The following is a 24,321-nucleotide window of genomic DNA, read 5'->3' as shown; positions in this document are numbered from 1 at the left end:
CTTTCAATGTCCTTTAAGAATCCTGGAGAAACATTCCTGAAGACTGCCTAAAGAAAAGACAAGAAAGCTTGCCTGAGAGAGTTCAGACTGTTAAGGAATAACAGTTTTCAAGTTGTTAGAATTGCACAAACTGCATTATATGTGTATTTCCATGTATGTTTGTACACTTTTCAATAATCACTGCGCCAACTTCCCTACTTGCACAAAGAAATGAAAGAAATTTACACACTACTGTATCTTACTCTTATTCTTTTTAGTGAAGGTGTTCAGCTCTGGAAAATCTTCACATTCCAGCTAGATGACATTATCATCTAATGTGATAATCTGATGTTTGATAGAGCAGGAATATTGTCCCGCTCTATCAGTAAATCACTATATTATAATCTGACCGCAAGTGTGCTTATTTAAATAAATGTGTGGGAGTTACACTGTCAATGGGAGCAATCCTAATGAACCACAGCCATTCATTAAAATAAATGATTTTAGCTTATAAGTTTGACAAGTCCTCCAAAAGTTAATTGAATGCATGTCCACTTACAATGTACTCATTATTTAAAGAATAATGGGCGTCATAATGCTGTCTGCGTACGCTTATACAACATGAAGTCATTTACATAAGCCTTAGTTGTCAGTTTTCTCTCATTGTAATAGGTTTTCAGCATTACATACTGGTTGTATTTGACATTTTTGTCTTTGCTCACAAAAATTGGACAATATGCTATAGAACTCAAACAAGGTCCAATATAAAGCTTTCATAACAGTTTCTACTTTGGGTTCTGTTTTAAGGGGAAACTTTACAACAAATGATAATGGCGCTTGAAGACATCTGCAAGCTGTGCTGCGAACCACTGAATACACAGCGGCACATATTCCCATTTGATTTGATCAGATATAATCACAGAATCGGGATGTTCCTTTTCAAGTGCTGAACAGTTGCGTCTTTAGTTGCAGCTCTGCAAGAAAGAAAGGACAGCAGTGTCAAGAAGAATAATGGTGCATACGCTGAAAAAAGCACAGATTGTGTCCTAATGTGCATGACAAAAAATTTAAAAATAAATCAATCCCCAAGCCAAATAATGTGGGAAGGGTCCGTTTCTGTTGCTATAGCATCAGCGTACTAAGAAAAGACTCAGAAAGTATTTTCTGTATATCCAGCGTAAATATTTATCATCACAATAAAAACTGAGACAGTTCTCTTCACTGCATGCTGTTCCGACTGCAGGGCAGCTTCAGTGATGAGCCACATCGCAGGGCCTCTGTCCGTGTTGTATTGATGAGGTCAAGCAAGGACTTGTACTGTTATGTTGACACTGCAAACACACTGTGAGACAACAGAGCCGCTCATGTCTAATAGGACAGCTTAGTCCAGTGGTAATGTTATCAGCTCTGGAGAGCAATTCTGTAAATAACTAGAGGATTTGCAGCCAGTCGCTCAGCTCAAGCTGAAACAAAATGAATAACTGTGAAAAGCAGCAGTGATTGCACTGTCAGGCTGTCACAAAGTCAATTTTTTTGAAAGAGACTAAGATATGAATGAAGGAGTAAAAGATTAAAAGGTTAGGGGGAAAGAACAGTAAGAGTTTCTGAAACCAGTTTCCTGGAATAAACCAACCTTGGCTCTTCCAGCACAGTAAAAATATGAATCCTGCAGTGTGAGTTTTTCACACTGGCATTTAGACTCAATTTAAGAGGTTTCTCGCTGATTTACCTCTTTGTTTTTCCTCATCTCTTCTAGCAAAAGGCCATATTAGCATATCTGAAATGATGGCTCCACAAATGCTGCAGTTATTAGGACTATGGGTGTGTCATGATCACTCAGTCATGCTGTCCTACTTCAGATATTTTCCACATATTGCTGTGTGTGTTGCTAAATCTGAACTAGTCTTTTCACAGAAGTGGCAATGGATGAAGGATACGTGTCCATGGAAACTCTTTACTCTTTACACCACAAAGAGCAGACGTATGTTTTCTGTGCAAACTGCTTAAACATAAATTTGAAAGAATTAGTTTAATATACTGGGAAATATACAAGAGTTACGTGAGCCAAGCTTGTCCGTGGTATTTAAGCTAGATTAAGGTAACAGTGTGCTGTCGGTTGCTTCAAAGACTATTTTTTCTCTTTGAATTTTACTATATGAAACATTACACTTCCTTCCATAAATCAGTTTTAATAATAAACTGAATCAATCCTAAAGCCTCAAGGTTGTCAAATTCTCCCTAAGTGAGTTCCCCATTTTTTTAAGAAGTCAGCCTGAATCTCTCCATCTTTTCTGTCTTTTTGCTGAATGCCATTAATTTGGAAATAATGAGACTGACAGCCAGACCAATTAACAAACTGTTGGAGTTGTTTCCAGAATGCTAACTAATATGATGCTGTGTAGAAAAGAGTTATCCAATCAGTATTTGAGCAAATACTTTGCCTTATTAGACCACATAGTGCAAAATGCAAACATGTGAAATTTCTCCAGCACCAAGCTGTTTTATTTTAATTTATTTTGTAACTTGTGTAAAGGTCAAGCTGTCTTACAGTTTTCCAAAATTCATTAACTCAAGTAATTTCAATAGTATCCTTCAGTGGTGTTTAAAAATGACTATATATAAACCATACCATCAATTTTATATATACTAAACACAATTTAGAAACAGAGAAACAAGAGTGAAGCAGTCACAGATTACCTCTATTCTGTCTCTAGTTTTATATGTCACTAAAATAATAATGCCTGTATTATCCATTCATGTTTCAAAGCTAGCCTTAATTTCCTTTGTCGGTACTCAGTCCTTTATTATTAGTTAATGTCGCTGATTAAAAAAACATGCTTCAAATGTCATTATTCATTATTATTATTAGACTTTTGTCTCATCTCTTTCTGTATGTCTTTACTCTAAGTCGAGCGTGATTGTTTTTCTATTCTCCACCAAGAACTTACAGCAGGTTCTGCTAATCAGCCACTGATGTTTAAAGATCATTTTGTTCCTGTAGCTGTGAAAATGTCTTGATTTTCTCATTTATTTCCTCTGGGGTTGTGTTTTTTTTGGGGGTTTTTTGCCACATTCCAAATAAAACAGCAAGTTAATTATTTTTTTGTGGTTTTCTTTCCACAATGTGTTAAAAGTGTTTTGCTCTGTGGTCAGCTCAACCCTTGGAATTATGTCTTTACGGCCTCGATGCTAAATGATATCAAATGAGGTTAATAAGTGTCTGTGTGATGGTTCAGCTCTTGTTCACCATTTCTCTCAAAGCTATTCTATATCTACAACTATGTATGTCAAACCTCTGCATATATATTTCCTTCTTTACTAAAAATTCTCAAGTCCTCTAACAGCAAGAAATGTTACTTTCGGATTTTGTCCAAACTAACCTGACTAGATTGAAAGATGGCAGAGTTCGGACTCACACAGATTACTGCAGGGACACTGTGTGCTGTGATGGCCCCTCAAAAGTAAAGCAGAGGTAGTTAAAGAGTAGAAGTTCCACTCACGACTACACTAACAGACAGTTTGTGCCCTCCATGCTATCCGCTATGGGTGGCAGAGAGTGCCTGAGAGTTCTGGATGTTGTGAAATGGACAAAACTAATAGCAAAAGAATAGCTTAGCATCTTGTTGAGGCAAGATGGCCACAGGCGGCTGTTATAATCACGACGTAGTGGCAAATAACTGAAGCACAGAACGTGTGATGATGGCAGCAGCTGCACAGCGAGAATTTCTACATTTAGTCTGTTCCTTCCCATTCCATGCAAGGCCACCTGGGTTGGCTGGAAGACTGTTTACTTAGCCTAGCAGGGCGAAGGACACTGTCTCAGCTGAACTCTGGACACGCACACACATAGGGTCACAGGGTAAGATGGCGCCGCCATTGCGTGCAATAGGTCGGCAGCCTTATGAAATTTCCCCTCATGGGACTAATAAAGGTATATCAATTCAGTTCAATTCAATACATTTATCTCGCTCACTGTTGAACATTACACTGCCTTCAGATTCTGCAGTAATGAGCAGGGTGCTTGTTATGTGGGTCCTGCATTGCTGTTTACTGACCTTAAGCCAGCTCTCATAAAACCCCTTCTAATTTAAACCAGTGCCATTATACTCTGTAAACTGGTCGATTTGTGTGATTTTGCTATTATAAAGCTTAGGTTATAAAGGTTATAAAGCTCTGAAAACATGGAGCGCATGACCCCACTGCTAAAAGGTAATTACTGAGAACCTGAGAAGCAGGATCTGCTGTGTGTGTCCTCCACCTCTCCTCTTCTTGTTGGTATAAAGAATTAATCACCAAGGATGAGGTATTGATTAAAAGCTTGGATCTTGTAATTAAAAGTCTATTGACATTTTAGCTTATTAAACTGTCGCACTTCTGAATGACCTTCCAAAGAGAAATCTTGCCACTTTGTGCTGCACCTACACCTGCTACAGTGATCTCACGTGAAGCTGCACTACTGTTGGACTTTTTCAGCTTTGAAATAATCTACATTCTTAACCTCGTGAGCCTTCTCAGCCAGGAAAGGAAATGTCACAGAGCAGCATAAATAAGACATGAAAACTGCCTGCTGCTGACCACCTTGGCTCCCTTACTGAACTTCAAAGGGAACTGTTACCAGCTTATCTGTATTCCCATTGGTACAATTAAGAGAAAGAAGGAGTAACAGAGAGTAACTGGAACAGCAAAGCTTAAGCTAAAAGTCTACAAGAGGTGGTCATTCCTGGCATAATTTTCCCTGCTCATTGAATCACAACATGATTTCTCTATCAGTGCAGCGCCACTGTTCCCAAAGGACAGTTGATTGTTTTATTGCATGAATGCTCCTCCCTCATTCAGGCATCCTTTTCACACTTGCCTCTCACATTGTCAAGGCTAAATGGAGTCTTGGCAAGCGCCAAATAGCGCAATTTTGATGCTAAACAAGCCCTTTTGTGTATGAGAATGGCTGTTTGTTCCCTCTCTGTATCGAATAGTCACACATACAATATATTCCATTGGAAACAGGGAACCAAGTGTCATCATGCTCTATTGCTTTTGTGCCTTCAACATTATCAAACTGGCCAGGACAATATGTCACAGTGTGTCTTTCTTTCCTTCTTTTTTTTAAGAGCGACCCTGCTTCACAATTTCATCACATTTTCTCATCACGCGGTGGGTCTAGACAGGAAGGGAGAAGCGACGGTAACCTGACAGCATTCAGCAAAATGGGATTTGAGTCCAGCTGTAATAAAACAGGGTTGTTTTTCAAGTAAGCATTCATTAACTAACCAACCACAGTCACATGAAAGAATTGGGCTGTCTGTTAAAGAAACTTCTAGGCCAGCTCTTGATTTCTGATTAACTGAATTTGCTCTACAAAAAGGCCATCTGTCTGGTCCCCACGGCATAAAAAGCTGGCTTGAACATACTTTTCCAAGAACTATTTACTTTTTTTCTAAACCAGCTAGGAGAACGTTCAGATTTTTATTAGCAAAACCCTCTCGAGTTTGGAGTTTTGAAGCCCAACTGGATGACCTTAAAGTACTGACAAATTATGCAGGGGAAATAGCTTGGAGTAGCTATGTTTATCCATAAATATTCATTCTTCATCCATTGCAGTCCTGGGCATGCTTTTTCTCTCGCTCTCCTCCTGTGAGCTGCACAGAAAGAACTGGGATGAACCCTGTCTTTTTCCTGATTGTGGTGCATGGAAACTCTCGATTTCCCCTGACAGAGTGAGCTCCAAGGGGGCTGGGAGGAATAAAGATAATTCCCAGATGTCTTTTTAAAGGCCATGTGCTTAAAATATTTCGGTCTCATCTCTCTCATCTACTGAGTGAACCCGTGAATTCGTTTCTCACTGTCTGTGTTCCTTTTGTGTTTTCCTGTTTGTATTGTCTGTGTATGTGTGTAGGTGACTTGGTGTCACGGGCTATGCACCACCTACAGCCACTGTATATGAAGAACCACAGCAATGGGACACCAATGCACCAGAAAAGCGGCGTGATACTCTGGGCGCCGGAAGCTATCTACACGCTGTGCTACTTCATGCACTGCCCTCAGATGGAGTGGGAAAACCCCAACGTTGAACCCTCCAAGGTTACCTTACAAACCGAGAGGTTAGAAGCAAACACGCAAAATAAAGGAAATGCACGTCCACATTTCTCATCAGCAACACTCAGCAGTAAAAGAAAAAAGTCAGAGTAACAGAGCGTCACTGCATCTGGTGGCTCACGGAGCCAGTGAACCACAACAGTTAGTCTGCTTTTCTTATTCGCACTTGTTTTCCTATATTTTTTAAAAAGAAAAGAAACGTCTAAACATGTCTTTAAAGCGTCAAAACACACAAAGCCTTTACCTACGGGAAGGTTTACAAGCTGTTTACTAGATTTGTACCTCAAGAATTAGCAGACAGCATAGATTTTATAGAACAAGAGGGTTATAACTGAACTGATTTCACCTTTTGGTTTGTGGGCTACCATTTTAAAGTCATATTGTTTGTATGATAACTGGCAAGAAAAGAAACCAGCACCACACAGATGGTTGAGAGCTCCTGCCAGACTACAGAGCACCAGAAATGCTGAGTTCCCCCACCTGTCACCCAAAGCATCACAATATTGGTAAATTATAGGAAATTCCTCCACTTCATTGAGTCATGAAAGGGAAACTTTCTTCTGCTTTTGTTCATTTCTGTCCGTGGCTGTTTAAGGGACTGCAGTTTTTTACACTTGACATTAGATTTATTTTTGAGCCCTGCGATCGACGCTTTATCAAGATGAAAACTGAGTGAATGTTTATCTTACCTTCATCAGAAGGACATATACAAAATTCTCCTCGATACCTGTAAAGGTTGTCAGCTTAATTTGAAAATCTATGTGCTATAACAAACTATGGAACTGAGATTCAGTTTCAGTCATCCTGCATCAAGACCTGAAAAGCAAGTCAGGTGAGCAGCACAATGTTAAGCCTTTATTTGTCTACCAAAAAATAAAGCACTACATTATGGAGGTAAAACAGGAAACAGGAAAGCACATAAATATTGCAATTTATTAGTTTAGTAGTAATAATAAAGGCACACCACAAGTCACTGGGACAAAAAGTGGAAACTGCCTTTGGTTAGACACAATCAAAGCTTCTGCATGTCTCTTCCTCCTCCTCCTCCTCACCTTATAACACAGTCCAGTGGTGATGCTGCTTCTGCAGAGATCATTCTGCTGCAACTGTACACCTCTGCTGACTGTTTTTTTTCTTTATTATTGTATTTCTGGCTCTCTGTGCTAAGCCATGAAATGGCAGACCAGATGTTTTCCTCTGGAAGGAAAGTACAGTGAATTGTCAACGTCTTGGCTACTTGAGCGAGCCCTCTGGGTGACCTGAGTCGTGGAAGGAAGGGGCAGTTGGAGCAGCCGTGAACAGACTTGCATTGAGAATTACCACCACTGCCCTATTGGGAATTTATATTCAGGAAGCTGTGGGACTCTGACGGTGACACATGTGGCATGAAAATTAGGCAGTGTTTCCATAGTGTTTGGATACATGTTCCCACAGTGTTCACTTTCTTTGCCACTTCTACTCATGAAACATTTATTCGCTGTATGTTCAGTATTTCCTCTGCTTTGGTAGAAACCTCTGTGGAATACAGAGCTGACAGTTGAGCCTGAGCAGTCCAGACTTTCATCACCTGTCGTGGAGCAATTTATCAGTTAATGTGTGTCCCAGATATCCAACTTATGTCTGCTTTAGCTCCACCGTTTGTAACCAACATCATATTTAGCGCATGTTATTATATTTTTTTTTTAGGTCATTTTAAATCCAATTCTGGACCCAACATTAAGGAAATCCCTCTGATTTCAACTGTTTCCTTGCAGAATGTCTGCACTTTTAAAGAGCACTGCATGGAAACAGGGCGACCTTGAACTGCTTGTGAACCAAAGTTTCCATTGGGCTTGAGAAGGAATGCATTGGCATTATACGTTTCCTGACTCTTGATTAGGTGTTGTGCAGAGCTTTAATGAAGTCTGCAGAAGTAATAATGTCACGTGGCTGTAGGTCAGGCTCCTTTGAAGTGAGTAAAACACAAACACAAGGGTTTGCATTTCTTAGCATATCAAACTCCTCCTGTCAGCTTAAAGTAGCAGAGATGAGAGAGTTGTGCAATCAGCGTGTGTCAAGGGCAGCCCAGCCATTAAGACATCCTTTGTAAAGCAACATACTGATTAATAAATCCGCAAAGAGCACACAAACACAAACACATAACCAGCTTCTGGATTTGGCAACAGTCAAATAATCTGTCTGAGTTTTTTTAAAGAAACTAAACAAATTGCTACTACTGTCGTCCAAATGCTGTTATAAAATTAAAATGATACATGGTTTAAAAAGTAAATATCAGTTTGTTTAAAAACATTTTTGTTTGCATTCCAATAGCGTGTGTCAGACTTTTGTCCTATTATATTACATAATAAGGTCTTGAAAAGTCATTGTTCTTCTGTAGTTATAAAGCACATGAGTGTGTCATTATGTTTTGCATTACCAACTCACTTAAGATTGCTTTTGTATCAGTCAGTCACAAAGGTGAACACACATATTGTATATGTATTTCCATTCATATGGATTCCATATGGCTGTTGTAAACACTGATGCAGGATGAGTGGAGGAGAGAAGGCCAGAGGTAGAGGTTTTGAATTCTTCTATTTTACATAATTAAAACCAGAACACGGCTTCAGGGATTAACGATGGGCATCTCTTGTTATTACTGACATTTTATACGCTGAGCAATCAGGCTGTTATAGATGAAAATGATTGCCACATGTATTGATAATAAAAAAAAGTTACAGGCTTTGGGTGATGGTGGAATAATAATACGACCTCGCCTGAGGTTTTCTCTGTGCTGTTTACTGATTACATGCAAAGAGGACAACTTTAATAAAGGTGAGCTCAATATAAACTGAAGCATTTGTGGTCCTGGCGCTGGGTTTTGATTCTCTTTTCTCAGCTGTGGTCAACATGGAGCATGAAGGAGCTAGACTCATTTGAAATGAATCTAATTACATAAGCCCAGATGATGTGTAGTAAACATAGCTTGTTTGAGAGCCCATGGGGGGTTTGCCTGGTTGGTAATGCAACCTAGATTGTTTGCTCTGTGCAAATACAGCTTTAAACGCCTGTGTGCTCTCTCAGTCTTCTCTGTCAGAGAACAGGATGTATGATGTATAATGGTTGTTACCTGCTGCCGTCTGAACGCCGCAGTACTGTACATTTCCAAGGAAGCAAACACACGATCAGTTTACCTTAACTGATAATGATCTTTTATAATTACTGAAATACGTTACACGGAGCATTATAGGAAAACATGAGGAGGAACTGCAGTACTTGATCTTGTGAAGTGAAAATGATGACACATGTAATTCCTGGCAGCATTATGACATCACGATTCTTTTAAAGGCATATAAGTCTTATAATGCATCATCCCCAATTTGCAGTGCATTGTGTTGGTTTATATGGTGCATTGTGGCATATGGGTTTATGTTCTATTAAACAATAAGCAACAGCGGGGCAGTATTTTATGGTATTATGACAGACTTTAGATCATTAAACAAGAGCAGAGCAGATTAAAATGATCATTTTCTTTCAGTTATATGGTCTACAACCTCTCTACATCTAAACACCTCTTTTATGTTCTGATTTAGGGTCTTCAAAGTGAGTTAATCTTTTTCTCAATAATTAACAGTGGCAACAAAATAACATGCAAATTCCGTTTTAGTGAAATGCCTGCGCACACCAAGTGCGACTTCACTGTGTTTATGGTGGCAACTACGTGTGCTTCTACCTCCCTCTATAGGCCATTTCTGATCTTGCCGCCTCTGATGGAGTGGGTGCGTGTAGCTGTGGTTCACACCGAGCACAGACGCAGCTTCACTGTGGACAGCGATGATGTGCGGCAGGCTGCCAGGCTGCTGCTGCCTGGAGTGGACTGTGAGCCCCGCCAGCTTCGGTAGGCCCGGGAGTGAGTGGGCTTGCGCTTGAGCTGCAGAACATGTGTGCAGGCAACTTCTTTATCTGAACCCACAAAAAGCATACACGCATACATGTCAATTATGCATGCAGGGAAAGATGTGCGTGTTTCATGTCCTCCCTGTAGTGTCAAGAAATAAAGCCTGCAAGGTGTTTAGGGAAAACACTGCACGTAGCAAACAGTAATACTTGTCAGCTTGCACTCACTTTGTGTGCTATGCTTTTCAGAACGGATGACTGCTTCTGTGCCTCAAGGAAACTGGATGCTGCCTCTTCTGAGGCAAAGTTCCTGCAGGATTTGGGCTTCCGCATGCTCAGCTGTGGACGCACAGACCTGGTAAAGCAGGCTGTCAACCTGCTAGGGCCGGATGGTATCAACAGCATGAGTGAGCAGGTTAGAAACACAGTCAGCATATTTAATAATGCATATACCGGCACATTTGTTCTCATGAACACATGAACACACACACACAGCCTGTGGAAGTGTTTATTTTGTTTGTTTTGTAAACTGAGGTTCCTCCGCTTCTGAGCACAGTGCTGACTCTTGAGCTAAAAGGCAGTTATGCATATTAAATCTTATTTTGACATATATTTTCCTGCATTAGAGCTCTGCACTATATCATGACTTCCACCTCAAGTACAATAAATCATCAGGGGAATACTGCAAGTGTAGCTCCTGATTTTCCTTGGGAAAATCAACATTCAGTTCAGGGCTGAGCTTAGCAGAAGCTTTCACATACAGAGCGCTGTACTGCATGTGTCCGTCAGACAGCCTCAGGTAGTGTCCCAGATGGCCCAGAGGAGATCTTAATTCATGTGGTATCCTTTAAAATGTTCATCAGAAGCAGAATATCGCTGCCATCGAACTCTACCCTGAATTTGAGCTGTCGAGAAGACAAGCAGACCAAGCATTAAGCCTTGTTCTGTAGCTAAAAACAAATGGTATAACTCAAGTTCACATTACTCAGTGGGGGGATAAGAAACATGACATTCCCTGAGAAAAGTGCTTGAAAATGGTGTCCTGAAGCGAATTTTTAGGATTTGGTTATGCCATTGAGTGTTTCGAGAAAATGAAAGATTAAATCGCAGCTGCTTTGGTTCTCTGTGCATCTACTTGTGTAGGGTATGACCCCGCTGATGTACGCTTGTGTCCGTGGAGACGAAGCCATGGTGCAGATGCTGCTGGATGCAGGAGCAGATATTAACAGCGAGGTCAGTGGTTAAAAAGAAAGAAAGAAAACGTTTATGTCTGCTGTTCTGCTTTTGGCATTGAGCAGAAGTCAGCAGAACTGAACCAGGCTGCTTTGATTAGAGAAATATCGTTTACCTTTTTTGTATTATAAGATTGAGCTGCTGAGTATAACTGAAGTCTCTTTGTCAGACATTAGCACTCTTTATGCCCATTTTATATGTAGGCAATTTAAATTAATAGTACTGAAATAACGGTACACATTAATGTAACAAATGTATTTGTATTCTTATTTTTCCTTTAAATTGGAGAAAACCAAACATGTCATCCGTCATTTCCTCTCGTTTTCTCCCATGTGTCGTGCAGCTAAATGTACAAGAGGTGAAGATCATGAGGCACTCACTGCTGTGCTCTTATACGCTGAAATCTATTTGCATTTCAGCAGTTAGAGTGTGAAACGTGACACAGAGGTTTCCTGCTGACTCATTCTTTTCTATGTCCGGGAAAAAATAGAGATCAGCTGACTTAAAGCAAGCAGGATTCCTCACAGAGTCTGCAGAGAATCGTGACGGCATCCTTTGACTCTGCGCAGACATGAGCGAGGTCATTCGGTTGAGGTCTCATGATCCTGATCTCCGTTAGTCACTTCAGCAACAACATGTCCCATCAGCTATTGTGTCAGAGTTGATTTGCAGCCCACTGCATTCATGACAGCTGGCCAAAGCACAAAGCACTGTCAACGACTAAAACCTAAAGACCCACTTTAATATTCATTTCAGGCATGTGTATTTCCATTTTTAGAAATGTATTATGTATGAATTTTGTTTCAAAATGTATCGTGTACTTTCATTGCATGAATCGGGTACCAATGATAAATAGGAAATGACATCAGAAAAAAAAAGACCCTGCGGACTAATACTACAGGTTCCAGTAGTGGGAAAAGTTTAAGTGAACTAATAATTTTCCGATCCAAAATAATCCATAATTACTTACTAATTATGGAATATTGAATAAGCCAAAATAGCAAATGGGAACTTTGGGATGATCTCCCCAAACTCAGAGGATGGTGTTCTCGAGGGACATGTAGAAGATAAGGGTTATGTCCCCAAAGTGCTGACAGGTGGACTCATGTAAGGATGAAGGACCTGTCATACTTAAGGGGAATTTCCATAATGCTTGCCTATATAATCTACATTGACTTCAGTGTTGGTTCAAGTGCTATTACCTTGTGCTCTTGACACTTATTATGTAAGATTGCTCCAACAGAGAATCTCTTCTCAGTCTGACATAGACTGTAGCTCTTGCAGAGGAAAACCTTGGCCAGCTTACACAATATACAGTAACTACAATAAGTAATAAAAAATACTATTATTGTTTCATTGCACTTCACATGCCCCCCTCATGTGTATTTCGCCTGTATACTCTTCTGTATTCAGCTGGTACCTGATTCATACAACAACATGACACTATTAAGTACCAATTCATAAAATCTAATGGACATCCCAGCCTCGTTTTCTCCCAGAGCAGTCTAAGTAAAAACATGTCCCTTTGTGCTTTGTTCATGCTCCTGTGTCTCGTGTATGTCACATTTTTAGTTTTTAACCCTTGTATGGTGTTCGGGTCTGTGAGACCCGTGTTCAGTTTTTTTCAAAAGAAAAATTAAACAATTAATTATTTTTTCACGTGTAAATGTGTTGTGTCTTTCCACTCACTCCACTTGATTATAACTGATTTATTTATAACATTTTATATAAAAGAAAAACGAGAAGCACATTAATTCATAAATGTGATCTAACAAAGGTAAAGGGAAAAAATTAACCATGTTTGCTGTTCATATGTCTTGTAATTGGGATGAAGTAAACATCTGTTGAGTAATTTAACATAAAATTGTTTGATAGTGTTAATTTGGAAAGCCAAAACTCTAGCGGGTCCACCAGACCCATGAACACTGGCTGAGTAACAAAAATACGAACACCACACAAGGGTTAAACCTGGCCAACGAGCTGAGCCTGGGAGAGGTCAATTCAGAGCGCTGTCAGAAAAAGCCAAAGCAGAGGGTGAAAAGTGAGGGTGGAACCATTAGGACAAGGCCTAACTAGACAGATCAATTTATCGTGTTCATTAGGAGGCAAGCACAGTGGCGGGATGTCCTCTGCAGCCCCATGATTCCTGGTTAATTACTCTAGTTTCTCCTGTAGAGCTTGCTCTCTCCCCTTCTCCCCTCCCTTCAGCTGCTTGTCTTGTGCCTCGTAGGCCATGCAGTAGATTTAATGGCTTCGTATCTCTCTCCCTCACCTTTGTCCCTCCTACCTACCCAACCCACCTACCTGTGTCCCTTCCCCAGGTGCCAAACTCAGTGCACAAGCACCCCTCAGTCTTTCCCGAAACACGGCAGGCGACGCCCCTCACTTTCGCTGTGTTACACGGACATGTGCCTGTGGTGCAGGTAGTGACATTCTTTCTCACCTGTGATTCTCTCATCGTGACCTTTTGTTGTGCTTCAGCTCATGGTTGGTCATCATTGCCATTTCTGTCATCAAAGCTTCTCAGTGGTGATGATGACTGCTCTCCACTAAGAGTTTTCTCCTCTCTCTCTCTCTTTCTCTCTTTATTTTCCATTTGTGAAAATGACCTAGTTGCTAAATATATACAACATGAGCTTCACACATTTAAAGAGGGCAATTGTGCAGCCATGCTTTAGGTCAGCACATGGCTACCTCCAGTCAATTTGCACTTTTGAGCAAATGGATCAAACTGAGTTTAGCAAGTGGAAAATGGAAACACAGCAGCCTAATTGTTATCGAACTCATTTAACTATTTCTGTTTGCCCTCTGAGGGATCTGATTTTGAATCATTAAAGTCCAGCGGAAAATGTTTTGGTAGTGCTACAGTTTGGTCTTTGAGGGCATCAGAAAACTGAAACCCTGAAGTTAAAAAAGAGTCAATTTGGTGTAAAGTCATAGAAAGTATTACCATTAAAATGTAACAAATTCATGAAATATCTTTCATTAAGGAGATGGTCTAGATCATTATCTCATTAAAAATAAATAAATAAATGAACAATTTTAATGAAATTGATTTATTATCATCAAATATCCTGCAGTCAGTGTCATTTTAAGTCTTCTGTTTATTTCTGATAGGATCTGTTTATATGAAGAACTTGAAGAGCAGTTTACTTTCGCTGAAAATAAGTCTTCCTAGAAGTATAGTACAGGTGAATTATCTGAATGTTGATAAAGTAAAGTTAAACTGGACTGGCCTGAAAGGGTCCTGAATGTAGGCTGGTTCAATTCTTATTATAATCATACACATCTTAAAATGGCTAGAAATATAACAGGCAACCTGCACATTTCTGTGTGTTCTCTGGTTTTTGGGGAAGAGGTACTGAAAGACACTTGAAGAGTGCCTCAAAGAACCTATAACAGCATCCCATAAGTGTATGTGCCAGGCGCTAAATCTTTCAAGCCTTCAGAGCTTGCTAAAGCAGAATTTGGGCCGACAGTAACAGATTTTGCTGCAGCAGCCAGGTTTCTTTTATATCGCTGAAACAGCCTACATACGGTAAAGTTAGGAACATGTCTTTAGGTGTGGAAACATTGTCTGTATGTATTAAAAATATTCAAGAAAAAAGGATTCAGTTCCTGGATTGTCTGTAATTGAGTTTTTCCAGCTTTTTTGGTTGTAGTTTCGCTTCCTATTACATTTATATATATATATATATATATATATATATATACATATTTGTACAATTTTGTAATGTGAAAATAAAGAAACTAATGGAAAATTAGCAACCTTTAACATGCAGACAAAAAGAAAACTAAGCTTAAAGTTGGCCAAAATTGACGATCATACATTTGACTTTCATCTATTTAGTTTATTTCTCCAAAAGTAGCACTTCTGTTTTAAAGAGGTAAAATAATAGGCAGTGTTTTAAACTAGCCAGTTTTAAACTAACCATCCTGACATCAAATTAGACTCATTAGCAAATGACTCTTCCTCTCCCCCTCACTCTGCTCTCTTGTCTTCTTCTTTGTCTCTCTCTCTTTGTCAATCATGCTCACCTGCATCCTCACCTGCAGCTGCTGCTGGATGCCAAAGCCAACGTGGAAGGCTCCCTGCAGGATGGGATGGAGAACTACACGGAGACACCGCTGCAGCTGGCTGCTGCTGCAGGTACTAAGACACAGCAGGACTCCCATCTTCCTGCCCAACTGTATCACACCATGCTGTCAGCAGCAGCTGGCCATCTATACTCAGCTGATAACAACACCTTAGTGTCAGCATGATCAGTGGCTGAATTACAAGTTTAGAAGCTTGCTTCTCCTGGGGGCTGGAAGAATAAAGACAAATAGAGCCATGAATGTGGAACAAATGATGAAACGTGTGCTTCTCTCTCATCTTTCTCTCGGTCTCATTTTCGTTTAATCTTATTATTTCCGTGTGTGTGTGCGTGTTTAACTGAGCCAGTCATTTTTCATGTGCAGGTAACTTTGAGCTGGTGAGTTTGCTGCTGGAGCGAGGCGCTGACCCCATGGTGGGAACTATGTACCGCAATGGAATTTCTACTGCACCACAAGGCGATATGAACTCCTATAGCCTGGCAGCAGCACATGGGCACAGGTAGGTGACGAATGCATTCATGTTCCCTTCAACAGCAAACATACAAGCACTGTGTACTGTGTACTCTTATTTATGTACAAACACAACTTCCTTAGAGGACGTCTGTAAAATTAGCACCACAGGTCTTCAGTTTCCTGCATGAGTAACCTCCTGTTGTCTTTCTGTTGTTTTCAAAGTATTGTTAAGACTTAAAACTCTCCAAAACTATTTTAAAAGTTTGGCTTAACAAAATGGCAAAACTGACAGGGTTACACTGCAAACAGTGTACTCTGTACAATACTGTATTGTCTTTTAATAATCGATCCAGAATAGTTTCTGTTAGTACTTTGCTTTACGAGCTTATCTGTATAAACGGTCTCTGTTTTTGTGTCTTTGTCTTTCTTGCTGCCAGTAAGCAAAAATTGTAATTAGCAGAGAATTTTCCATTTGAATAATATGTTTCCACTTCATTTTGTGTCAAATTATGTGGTTGTTCTTGCAAAGTAGGTGGAAATCATTCTGAAATATAGACCTGTAAAATATAGCATTATGACAAAACCAGCAGTTTTTTTGTTTGTTTTTGGTTTTTGCTAGTTATTTTTCAGGCTAGACAGCTGTATTTTTGGATTTTAAAACTAAAAGCATCTTTATTTATATTTTGCATGAAATTGTATAAAAGCCCATGTGTGTAATTGCTGTTTACCACTGAATATAGTATACTTTACATGCCACAAATATAAAGCTCTTTGTATAAACCCTCTGGGTTTTTGTTTCTTCTTATGGACTCGTTCTCCCATTCATCAAAATGCAGCTATTTCCATTGATTTATTTTAACTTGCCAGCAGACTACAACAGTAACGACCCCCAATTACTATCATATCATGTTTAAGTCCTTCCATTTAAATAAAAAAATCTAGCCCACTTCTGATTCAGGGCCGGAGATGCAAACTTATTTTTGGTAAAAAAAAATCAGTCAAATAGAGTCCTGAAATCCGTTCAGTCTAATCGCAGTTTTTTTCTCTGCTTTTGTTCTTTTGCCTTTTTTGATTTGTAGAAATGTGTTTCGCAAGCTGTTGTCCCACACAGAGAAAGGGAAAGGAGATGTCTTGTCATTGGAAGAGATTCTCGCAGAAGGCTCAGAGCTGGAAGGCAGAAGCATGTCTCAGATGGATCTGATCAGAACTGGAAAAGCCAAACTTAAAGCTCTGAAGGAAGCCATGTACCACAGTGCTGAACATGGGCATGTAGACATCACCATAGATATACGGAGTCTTGGTGGGTTTTCTGGAAATGCATGCATGCGACTTCTACAGTATCTTATATTGTATGAAATGTATTTCATATTGGTGTACTTGTGAAACTTAGGAGTCCCATGGACTTTGCACACTTGGCTGGAGTCTCTGCGCACATGTTTCCATCAGCACCGCCGACCTCTGATCCAGGGTCTTCTGAAAGAGTTCAGCTGCATTGAGGAAGAGGAGTACACCGAGGAGCTCATTACGCATGGCCTGCCTCTTATGTTCCAGATCCTCAGAGCCAGCAAGGTACTGCCCTGTGTGTGTTTCCTGTTAACATAAAACACAGGCAAGTGTCACGACATATTGGATCATTACCGTAAAAGTAAGAACATTTTCTTCAGAGCTACACTTTAGTCTCCATCCTCTTAAGTGTCTGCTCTTCACTAAACCACAGTCATGTCCTCCTCTTTTTTTGTAGTAATGCTATTACATAGTCAGGTCATTAGCTTCACGGTGACCGACAGAGCCCCAGTGGCTTACTCAATATCTATTACGTAAAATGATAATGATTTCTGATAGACGCCCGTTCCTCTCTGTTGCAGTTTATCATATTAGGCCCTCGTCTCATTACTTCAGCTTAGGATCCCTTGGTAGGCAATGTTAGAGTTCACCCAGCTCATTGTTGTCCTTGTTCTGGCACTCATCTTAGCTTTGTCTGCTGTGACTTAATCTTGATAATGCCCTGATGGCATGATAGGTTAGCTGTCATTGCTGATATGAGAAAAAAAACACTGCACAGTTTCAGAGTGTGAGTGTGCATACACTCATATAACTGAAATACACAAGCAGAGCCACAGAGACTCACGTGCATGGGTCTGATACCAGCAGCATACCTCTCTCACATGCACACACGCACATACTCATATACTCGTACACTCCAAACATGCTATGCTTCGCTGGATTGCTGCAGTGTCAGTCCTTGTTTCTGTCTTGGTTGATGTATGGCTCGGGCCACTGGCCCTCATCTCTGAGAGAGGCTCTGCTTGCATCACCTTGAGGTCCACAGACATCAAGGTACAGGCCGTTTGTCTTTTCTGTACCAGACACTCTGTTGCCATGTTCCTCTGAAGCATTCATTCAGCCTCTTAGTGTTTAGTTCATTTTAGATAACGTTGATTAAATGTATATCTGTATATCTCTCTTGTCAGCATAGAAAATTTTGAAGACAATGCAGAAATACTTATTTGTTAGAAGTTTGTTGCATTCAAGCAGGATGACTGCACACATGAGGCTTGTGCTGTAGCATGCCTTACCTTCACTTTGCCTCTGCACACACACAAGTGAAAAGTTTAGAAGGGTAAGAAAATCTCCTGTCTTTTCCTCTTAATCTCACTCCTACAGTAGCTCAGCCTGTCGCTGTATTTCCCACCACAGCAACCTCTAAGGACGTGTGGGTGTGAAAAATAAGTCTGATATCTATCTGATCCCCTTGTAATGTGTGAAATATCCATAAATACAAGTTTTACTGGAACGACTGCTTGAATGAAGTGGATGCTAAGCCTGGTAAAGCTGCAGAAGTTTAACCTCTCTTGGTATTTGCGTCGGGGCTGTTTGTGTGGGAGAGGCGCGCCGTGCAGTATGTGCTTATGCTCTTACATAACATAGACTCCATAGACTCCTGGATGCTGGCTTAGCATGATGCATCCAAGGTGAGCTCTGCTTACCCTCTTCTGTCACTCTGTCTGTGTTTTGTCAGAATGAAGTGATCAGCCAGCAGTTGGCTGCGATCTTCACTCAGTGTTACGGCCCTTACCCCATCCCCAAACTGGCAGAGATCAAGAAGAAGCAGTCATCACGTTTGGGTGAGCATATTTCTTCATCATTTCATTTAATTATTAAAGTGTATTCACATACATACAGGCACGCAGCAGGAGCATCAGAATCATTTGTCTTGTCTTTTTTAGTCTGCCCTTACTAGTAAATGCAGATTAGAAAGTGTGCACGACACCATCTAGTGTTCAGAAACTGGAATAGAACTTTTCAGGTCAAAATTCCGAGCTGCAGAATTTTGAAGAAGTTGGAGTTCATAAACTCCAACTTCTTCAAAATTCTGCAGCTCGGGTCATAACTTGCACTCCGTTAAGTGCTCATATTACCGCAGTTCTTCAGCAGCTTCACTGTTTGCCCATAGAAGCCAGGATAAACTTTAAAATCTTACTTCTCACGTTCAAATGTATCCATAAATCTGCTCCTTCATATTTGTGTGACCTGTTCCATATCGCCACTGTTTCCCGCCCTCTCAGATCATCATCTGCTATTCATCTTACCGTTCCGTCCTCACACCTTATTACCAGAGATGGGCAGTAATGCGTTACTGTAATCCGATTACTTTTTTCAAGTAACGAGTAAAGTAAGTGATTACTATGGCAAAAAACGGTAATTAGATTACCGTTACTTTCCCGTAGGAACGCTGCGTTACTAAAACCATGATTTTTTTGCGAGAATGTCTCATGACAGTGACGTAAGCGAGTGCAACGCTCGTGACAACAGCTGTGTGCAGATCAACAATGGATCATATATCGAGTGCGGGAGAGAGTATGAGCGTGCAGCATTTAAAGCGTGGAAGTACTGACCTTACTTTGAGTTTGATTCCATAAAAAGTGACAAAAACATTAGTGTCCCTTGTGCGTGGGAAAAAAACTTCTTTTTACAGCGAAAAAAAACCCCTAAACTTCCAAGCAAGCACCGAGTAGCTACGACCTAATGGGAAACTCACAGAGAAACTCGCAGATTCTTCCACTGACCGCTGCGGCACACCTGCACCAGGGTAAACCTCCGCCTACCCTACTCCTGCTTTACAGGTGAAAATAGAGCAACAGGACCGCTGAGTCTTTGACTTTATTTATTTTCTGCTGTGTTTTACTTGCATCTGTTTGAAAGACTGAGTGTAAACACGCACACACAAAAAAATTATGTGCTGGAATGTGCAGAAAATAGGTTTAAAAGGTTTAAAACAAATTTCTTCAAGTCAGAGAATGTTGCATATAATTACATTTTTTGCTTGATGCATAAAGTTAAAAGATTAAAACTAATAAAACAAGTTTTAAAAAGAGACTTTTCCATTTGATTACATTTTGTATGATGGATTATGCAGAAAAAGTAGAATTGGGCTGAAAGATCTATCGCTTTATCATCTATTCAGGTTGTAAATCATGTTTTTAAAAAAGTAACTAAGTAACTGAGTAATTAATTACTTTTGAAAATAAGTAATCAGTAAAGTAACGGGATTACTTTTTTGGGGAAGTAATCAGTAATTAGTTACTGATTACTTTTTTCAAGTAACTTGACCAACACTGCTTATTACTATGGGGAACAGAGCTTTCAGTCGCTCTGCTCCCCGGCTCTGGATCTCTCTTCCTCCTGCACTAAGAAATATTGACTCCCTCTCCGTATTTAAGACACAGCTCAAAACACATCTGTTTAAACTGGCTTATTCGCTTTAATGCTGATTGTATCTGTTGTCACGCTCAGTTTTGTAATTTTAACTTATTTTATGTATTTTATGACTACTGTTCCTTTTATCAATTGTGTTTTTTGTAAGGTGACCTTGGGTTTCTGAAAGGCGCCCTCAAATAAAATGTATTATTATTATTATTATTATTATTAATACAATCAACTGCATGGAGCTGAACTGGGTGTAGAACGAGTGACAAGGCTAGGTTGAACACTCCATTTGCTCTTTTTATGAAAATCAGAAAAACATAAAGTTTTTCTGGTCATGTGTCTTTCAGATCCCCACTTCCTGAACAATAAAGAAATGTCTGATGTGACCTTTTTGGTGGAGGGGAAACCTTTTTACGCCCACAAAGTTCTGCTTTTCACAGCTTCCAACAGGTATTTAAACCTCTGCCTTTAAAATGCACATGTTGAATGTTTACACAGTATATTTTGTAACCCTAAGGTCCTGCTAAATACGATTACCCCAACTCTGACTTGTTTTTAATATAGCAAAATACTTTTGATTTAATGTGTTTGTGAGTTCTGATGTTTTGAACTTTATCAGGTGAATCTCTAGTCTTTTTTTCTTCTTCTGTAATCTTGAAGGGATTTTTAACTCTATTTTATTTTATTTATTTATACCAAAGTAGGGTATAAGTAAAGGCACATAAGGCAAATTACAATATTATAGAAAGAAGTAATAGAATGGCAGTTAATTTGGTCTCCACTCTTGTGTATTCTCCCTGCTGTTGTATGTTAGTAGTGTTTATTTCCATTCAGTGAGTTCTTAAAACATGACCAAGTTAACCAACCCGTGATATTTCTCTCCTTTTGTCTCTTTATCATTCTCTACAGATTCAAAACTCTTCTAGCTAACAGACCATGTGGTGAAAACACATGCATTGAAATCAGCAATGTCAAATTTCAAATATTTCAGGTAGTGTTATTATGTTTTGATAAGGCAGACATTGTAAGTAAATGTTAGCCACATGTTCCTTTAAATATATATGTTGTGTTTTCTTTTCTATGTGCACTCTGTAAATTATGGATCTTATCTTATCAGCTTGTCATGCAGTATCTGTACTGTGGAGGGACAGAAGCTCTGCACATCAGGAACACTGATGTTATGGAGGTTAGATCATTAGTGTCTTGAGTAACGGATCATAAACATGTCTATCATCATTTCTTTTTAGTTAAATAAAAAAACTACAATTTGAACTTGAATTTTGAGTTGTTTTGTTGTTGTTTTTTCAGCTTCTGTCAGCAGCAAAGTTTTTCCAGTTGGAGGCGCTGCAAAGGCATTGTGAGATTATCTGCTCTAAGAACATCAACACAGACACTTGTGTTGAGATCTACAATCACACCAAGGTAAAAAATTAATACTGTGCTGTGAAGCATTTTGCGGTGTTGCAGTGGTGCTCAAGTGACGTAAAATCAGTGATATTCTGAAAAAGTTGATATATATATTCTCCCTGTCCTTCAGTTTCTCGATGCTCCAGATCTAGCATCCTATATAGAGGGTTACTTTCTGAAGAATATGGTAATCCTGATTGAGTTGGAGCCCTTCAAACAGCTGCTGTATGACGCACCACCCGACAGCCCCGGCTGTGACATCCTGCGAGACTTGGAGAAAACCTTAGCTATTCGCATCCAGTCCATCCACCTGTCCTCCTCCAAGGGATCAATTGTCTGAACTTCTGAGTTTCCTAAACCCAGAAACTAAGAAGATTTAGCAGAGAGCAATCAGAACTGTGACATTATATTTATATGCATCTGAGCGATGAATGATTTCGAGGTGAAATCAGGTGTCGTGATCTTGCTCTCCATGACGCTCATCAGTTGCTAAAATGCTTCTTGTTAGCACAGATGGTTAACACATCTGTCTGTCTGTTTGCCTTGTTGATACATGTCTACTAACATGACATTCATACGATAGCTGTACAGTATTATGCCACAACTTGCCAATAACATATATGACTGTAACTGTGTCCCTTATTCAGCAAAAATCTATCAGCTAAGTAGTGTTACACTCTGTTACATGTCAAACTGATCAGGATCAGCTGAGGCTACAGAAACTCAGAGGAGAACATTCAACCGATGTAATGAGGTAATAAACAACATCAGCATAATGTGATAAGCCATCAGTTTATCCCTGGATATGAGGAAGGAAGTTCAGCCTCACGTTTTTATTTGCCTACACATGTGGCCCCTGTACAGACAAGTTCATTTGTATATTTGTCAGTCACTTACTGTAGACCTGAGATGATTAATCCCTAAAGCCAAACAAGACAACCAGCTGTAATGTGACTGAAGCACGTGACTTTAGGCAACTTGGTGGGAAAGAGGACTTGTTCTTTTACCGTAACTCTGTAAATATTGTTCATAAAAACAGAGCTATTGATAATGTAAGTTAATGTATATATCCACAGATGTTTTCTCATGTGTCTTACTGTTACTGTATTGCTGTAAAAACAAAAAGCTCATCTTTTAAATATCTATGCTTAAATGTTGCATGTCAGAGGAGTGACTTGTTTTTATGTTTGAACTGTTGGACGATTACATTGAGGACCTGTTTCCACACTACCTTCGTCCTCAGCATGGGTCACTATAAATGTGTTGTGGTCACATGGTGTCATCATTGTGTGTGCAAGAGGCTTTGGGTCTGTTTAGTCCTAAAACTGAGAACGTTACGATATCAAATGTTCTCCAAGGATTGTGAAACCGCATTACTTGTATGTGTGTGATCTTTCCTCTATAAAGATTAATATCTATGTATTTGCTTTCAGATTTATTTGATGTGGTCTCTGGCCTAAAAATCTGAGCATGGGGACATCTATAATTCTGTCAGATGTAAAATTTAAAGGTTCCCCTGTTAGTATTTTGTTCTCCACGCCTAGAAGGTTAGATCGCAGCTGGTAGGCAGTTTAATGTGGCATCACAAACACATGTGCAAATAAATGAAAAGACACACACAAAACATGTTAATTCCTCACAACACGCTTAATTCATGGAGTCTCTCAGCTGACTGTAAAATGTAAATTAATGTTCATACACTGCATGCAGTGCACTACACCTTGGAAAATTTGTAACTGTTAAAAAAAAGACAACATTTCAGGGTCACATTCCAATCAACCTAATATACTTGTCTTTGGATTATGGGAGGAAACATTGAGAATCATAAAGTCAAAGGGAGAACATGCAAACTGCACGCAGGAAAGGCCACAGGACTTCAATACAACAGTGCCAACCATTACAGCACCAGCTGCCAACCTATTGGAACCCATCCAATTAATTTGCTAATGTGAGGTTTATAAGCACCATGCTTCTGTTTTCACAGCACTTTAAATGCTGGCTGTACATATTTGAGTCACCCCCAGGTCAGTGGTATCCCTGAGGGCCAAAAAACTTTAAAACCTCTTAAGCCCCAAAGAGGTTTCTGAGCTTCCTGCTCGAAAATGAAATGCCCAAAATTAATTGATTATTTCTCTGCAATTACAGACTCTGTGTATACAATCTTGGTATCAAAATAAAGCTAACACTTGTGAAATTTCATCAGAGGTATAAATATTGCAGCAGATATTACTGTGTCAAAGTTACTGGGACTGAACACAGAAAAAGTAAGTAGATCTTATCCTCGCCTAATTTTTTTATTTATTTTTTAGCATATAACCCTTTTAAAAATATGCCTCAAATCACATTTAATTCCAGAAATTCAGTAACCAACATATAAACATAATCTGTGCAAAGATTTATGTTTCTAAAGTGAAGCAGTGAAAAATTACAGCACTGTCAATACATGAATATCCAGACGTTGTATAAAAATGTCAA

General features: G+C 39.6%; 1 protein-coding gene across 2 annotated transcripts in view; it reads left to right on the top strand.

Moving 5' to 3' along the window:
- The window catches only part of abtb3b (ankyrin repeat and BTB domain containing 3b), a 76,277-nt gene extending 53,009 nt beyond the window's left edge, over window positions 1-23,268 (top strand). The window contains exons 3-17 of one of the 2 annotated variants that reach the window (XM_085461285.1): window positions 5,873-6,077; window positions 9,797-9,949; window positions 10,198-10,363; window positions 11,092-11,181; window positions 13,503-13,604; window positions 15,238-15,331; window positions 15,643-15,778; window positions 16,812-17,032; window positions 17,123-17,301; window positions 18,752-18,857; window positions 20,787-20,889; window positions 21,349-21,430; window positions 21,557-21,625; window positions 21,748-21,861; window positions 21,977-23,268. In XM_085461285.1, coding sequence (XP_085317411.1) covers window positions 5,873-6,077; window positions 9,797-9,949; window positions 10,198-10,363; window positions 11,092-11,181; window positions 13,503-13,604; window positions 15,238-15,331; window positions 15,643-15,778; window positions 16,812-17,032; window positions 17,123-17,301; window positions 18,752-18,857; window positions 20,787-20,889; window positions 21,349-21,430; window positions 21,557-21,625; window positions 21,748-21,861; window positions 21,977-22,186 — 2,030 coding nt within the window. In that variant the 3' untranslated portion in view covers window positions 22,187-23,268. The remainder of the gene's footprint in view (window positions 1-5,872; window positions 6,078-9,796; window positions 9,950-10,197; window positions 10,364-11,091; window positions 11,182-13,502; window positions 13,605-15,237; window positions 15,332-15,642; window positions 15,779-16,811; window positions 17,033-17,122; window positions 17,302-18,751; window positions 18,858-20,786; window positions 20,890-21,348; window positions 21,431-21,556; window positions 21,626-21,747; window positions 21,862-21,976) is intronic. The other variant, XM_085461287.1, reaches the window with a different exon arrangement.
- Window positions 23,269-24,321: the final 1,053 nt, after the last annotated feature.

Source organism: Copadichromis virginalis, linkage group LG7, assembly GCF_057382275.1.
Source record: "Copadichromis virginalis isolate Kocher_CV1m ecotype Utaka linkage group LG7, C_Virginalis_male_GT1.1, whole genome shotgun sequence".
NCBI classification, from domain to species: domain Eukaryota; kingdom Metazoa; phylum Chordata; class Actinopteri; order Cichliformes; family Cichlidae; genus Copadichromis; species Copadichromis virginalis.
The sequence above is the reverse complement of the archived record's forward strand: the minus strand, read 5'-3'. Positions and strand labels throughout refer to the sequence as shown.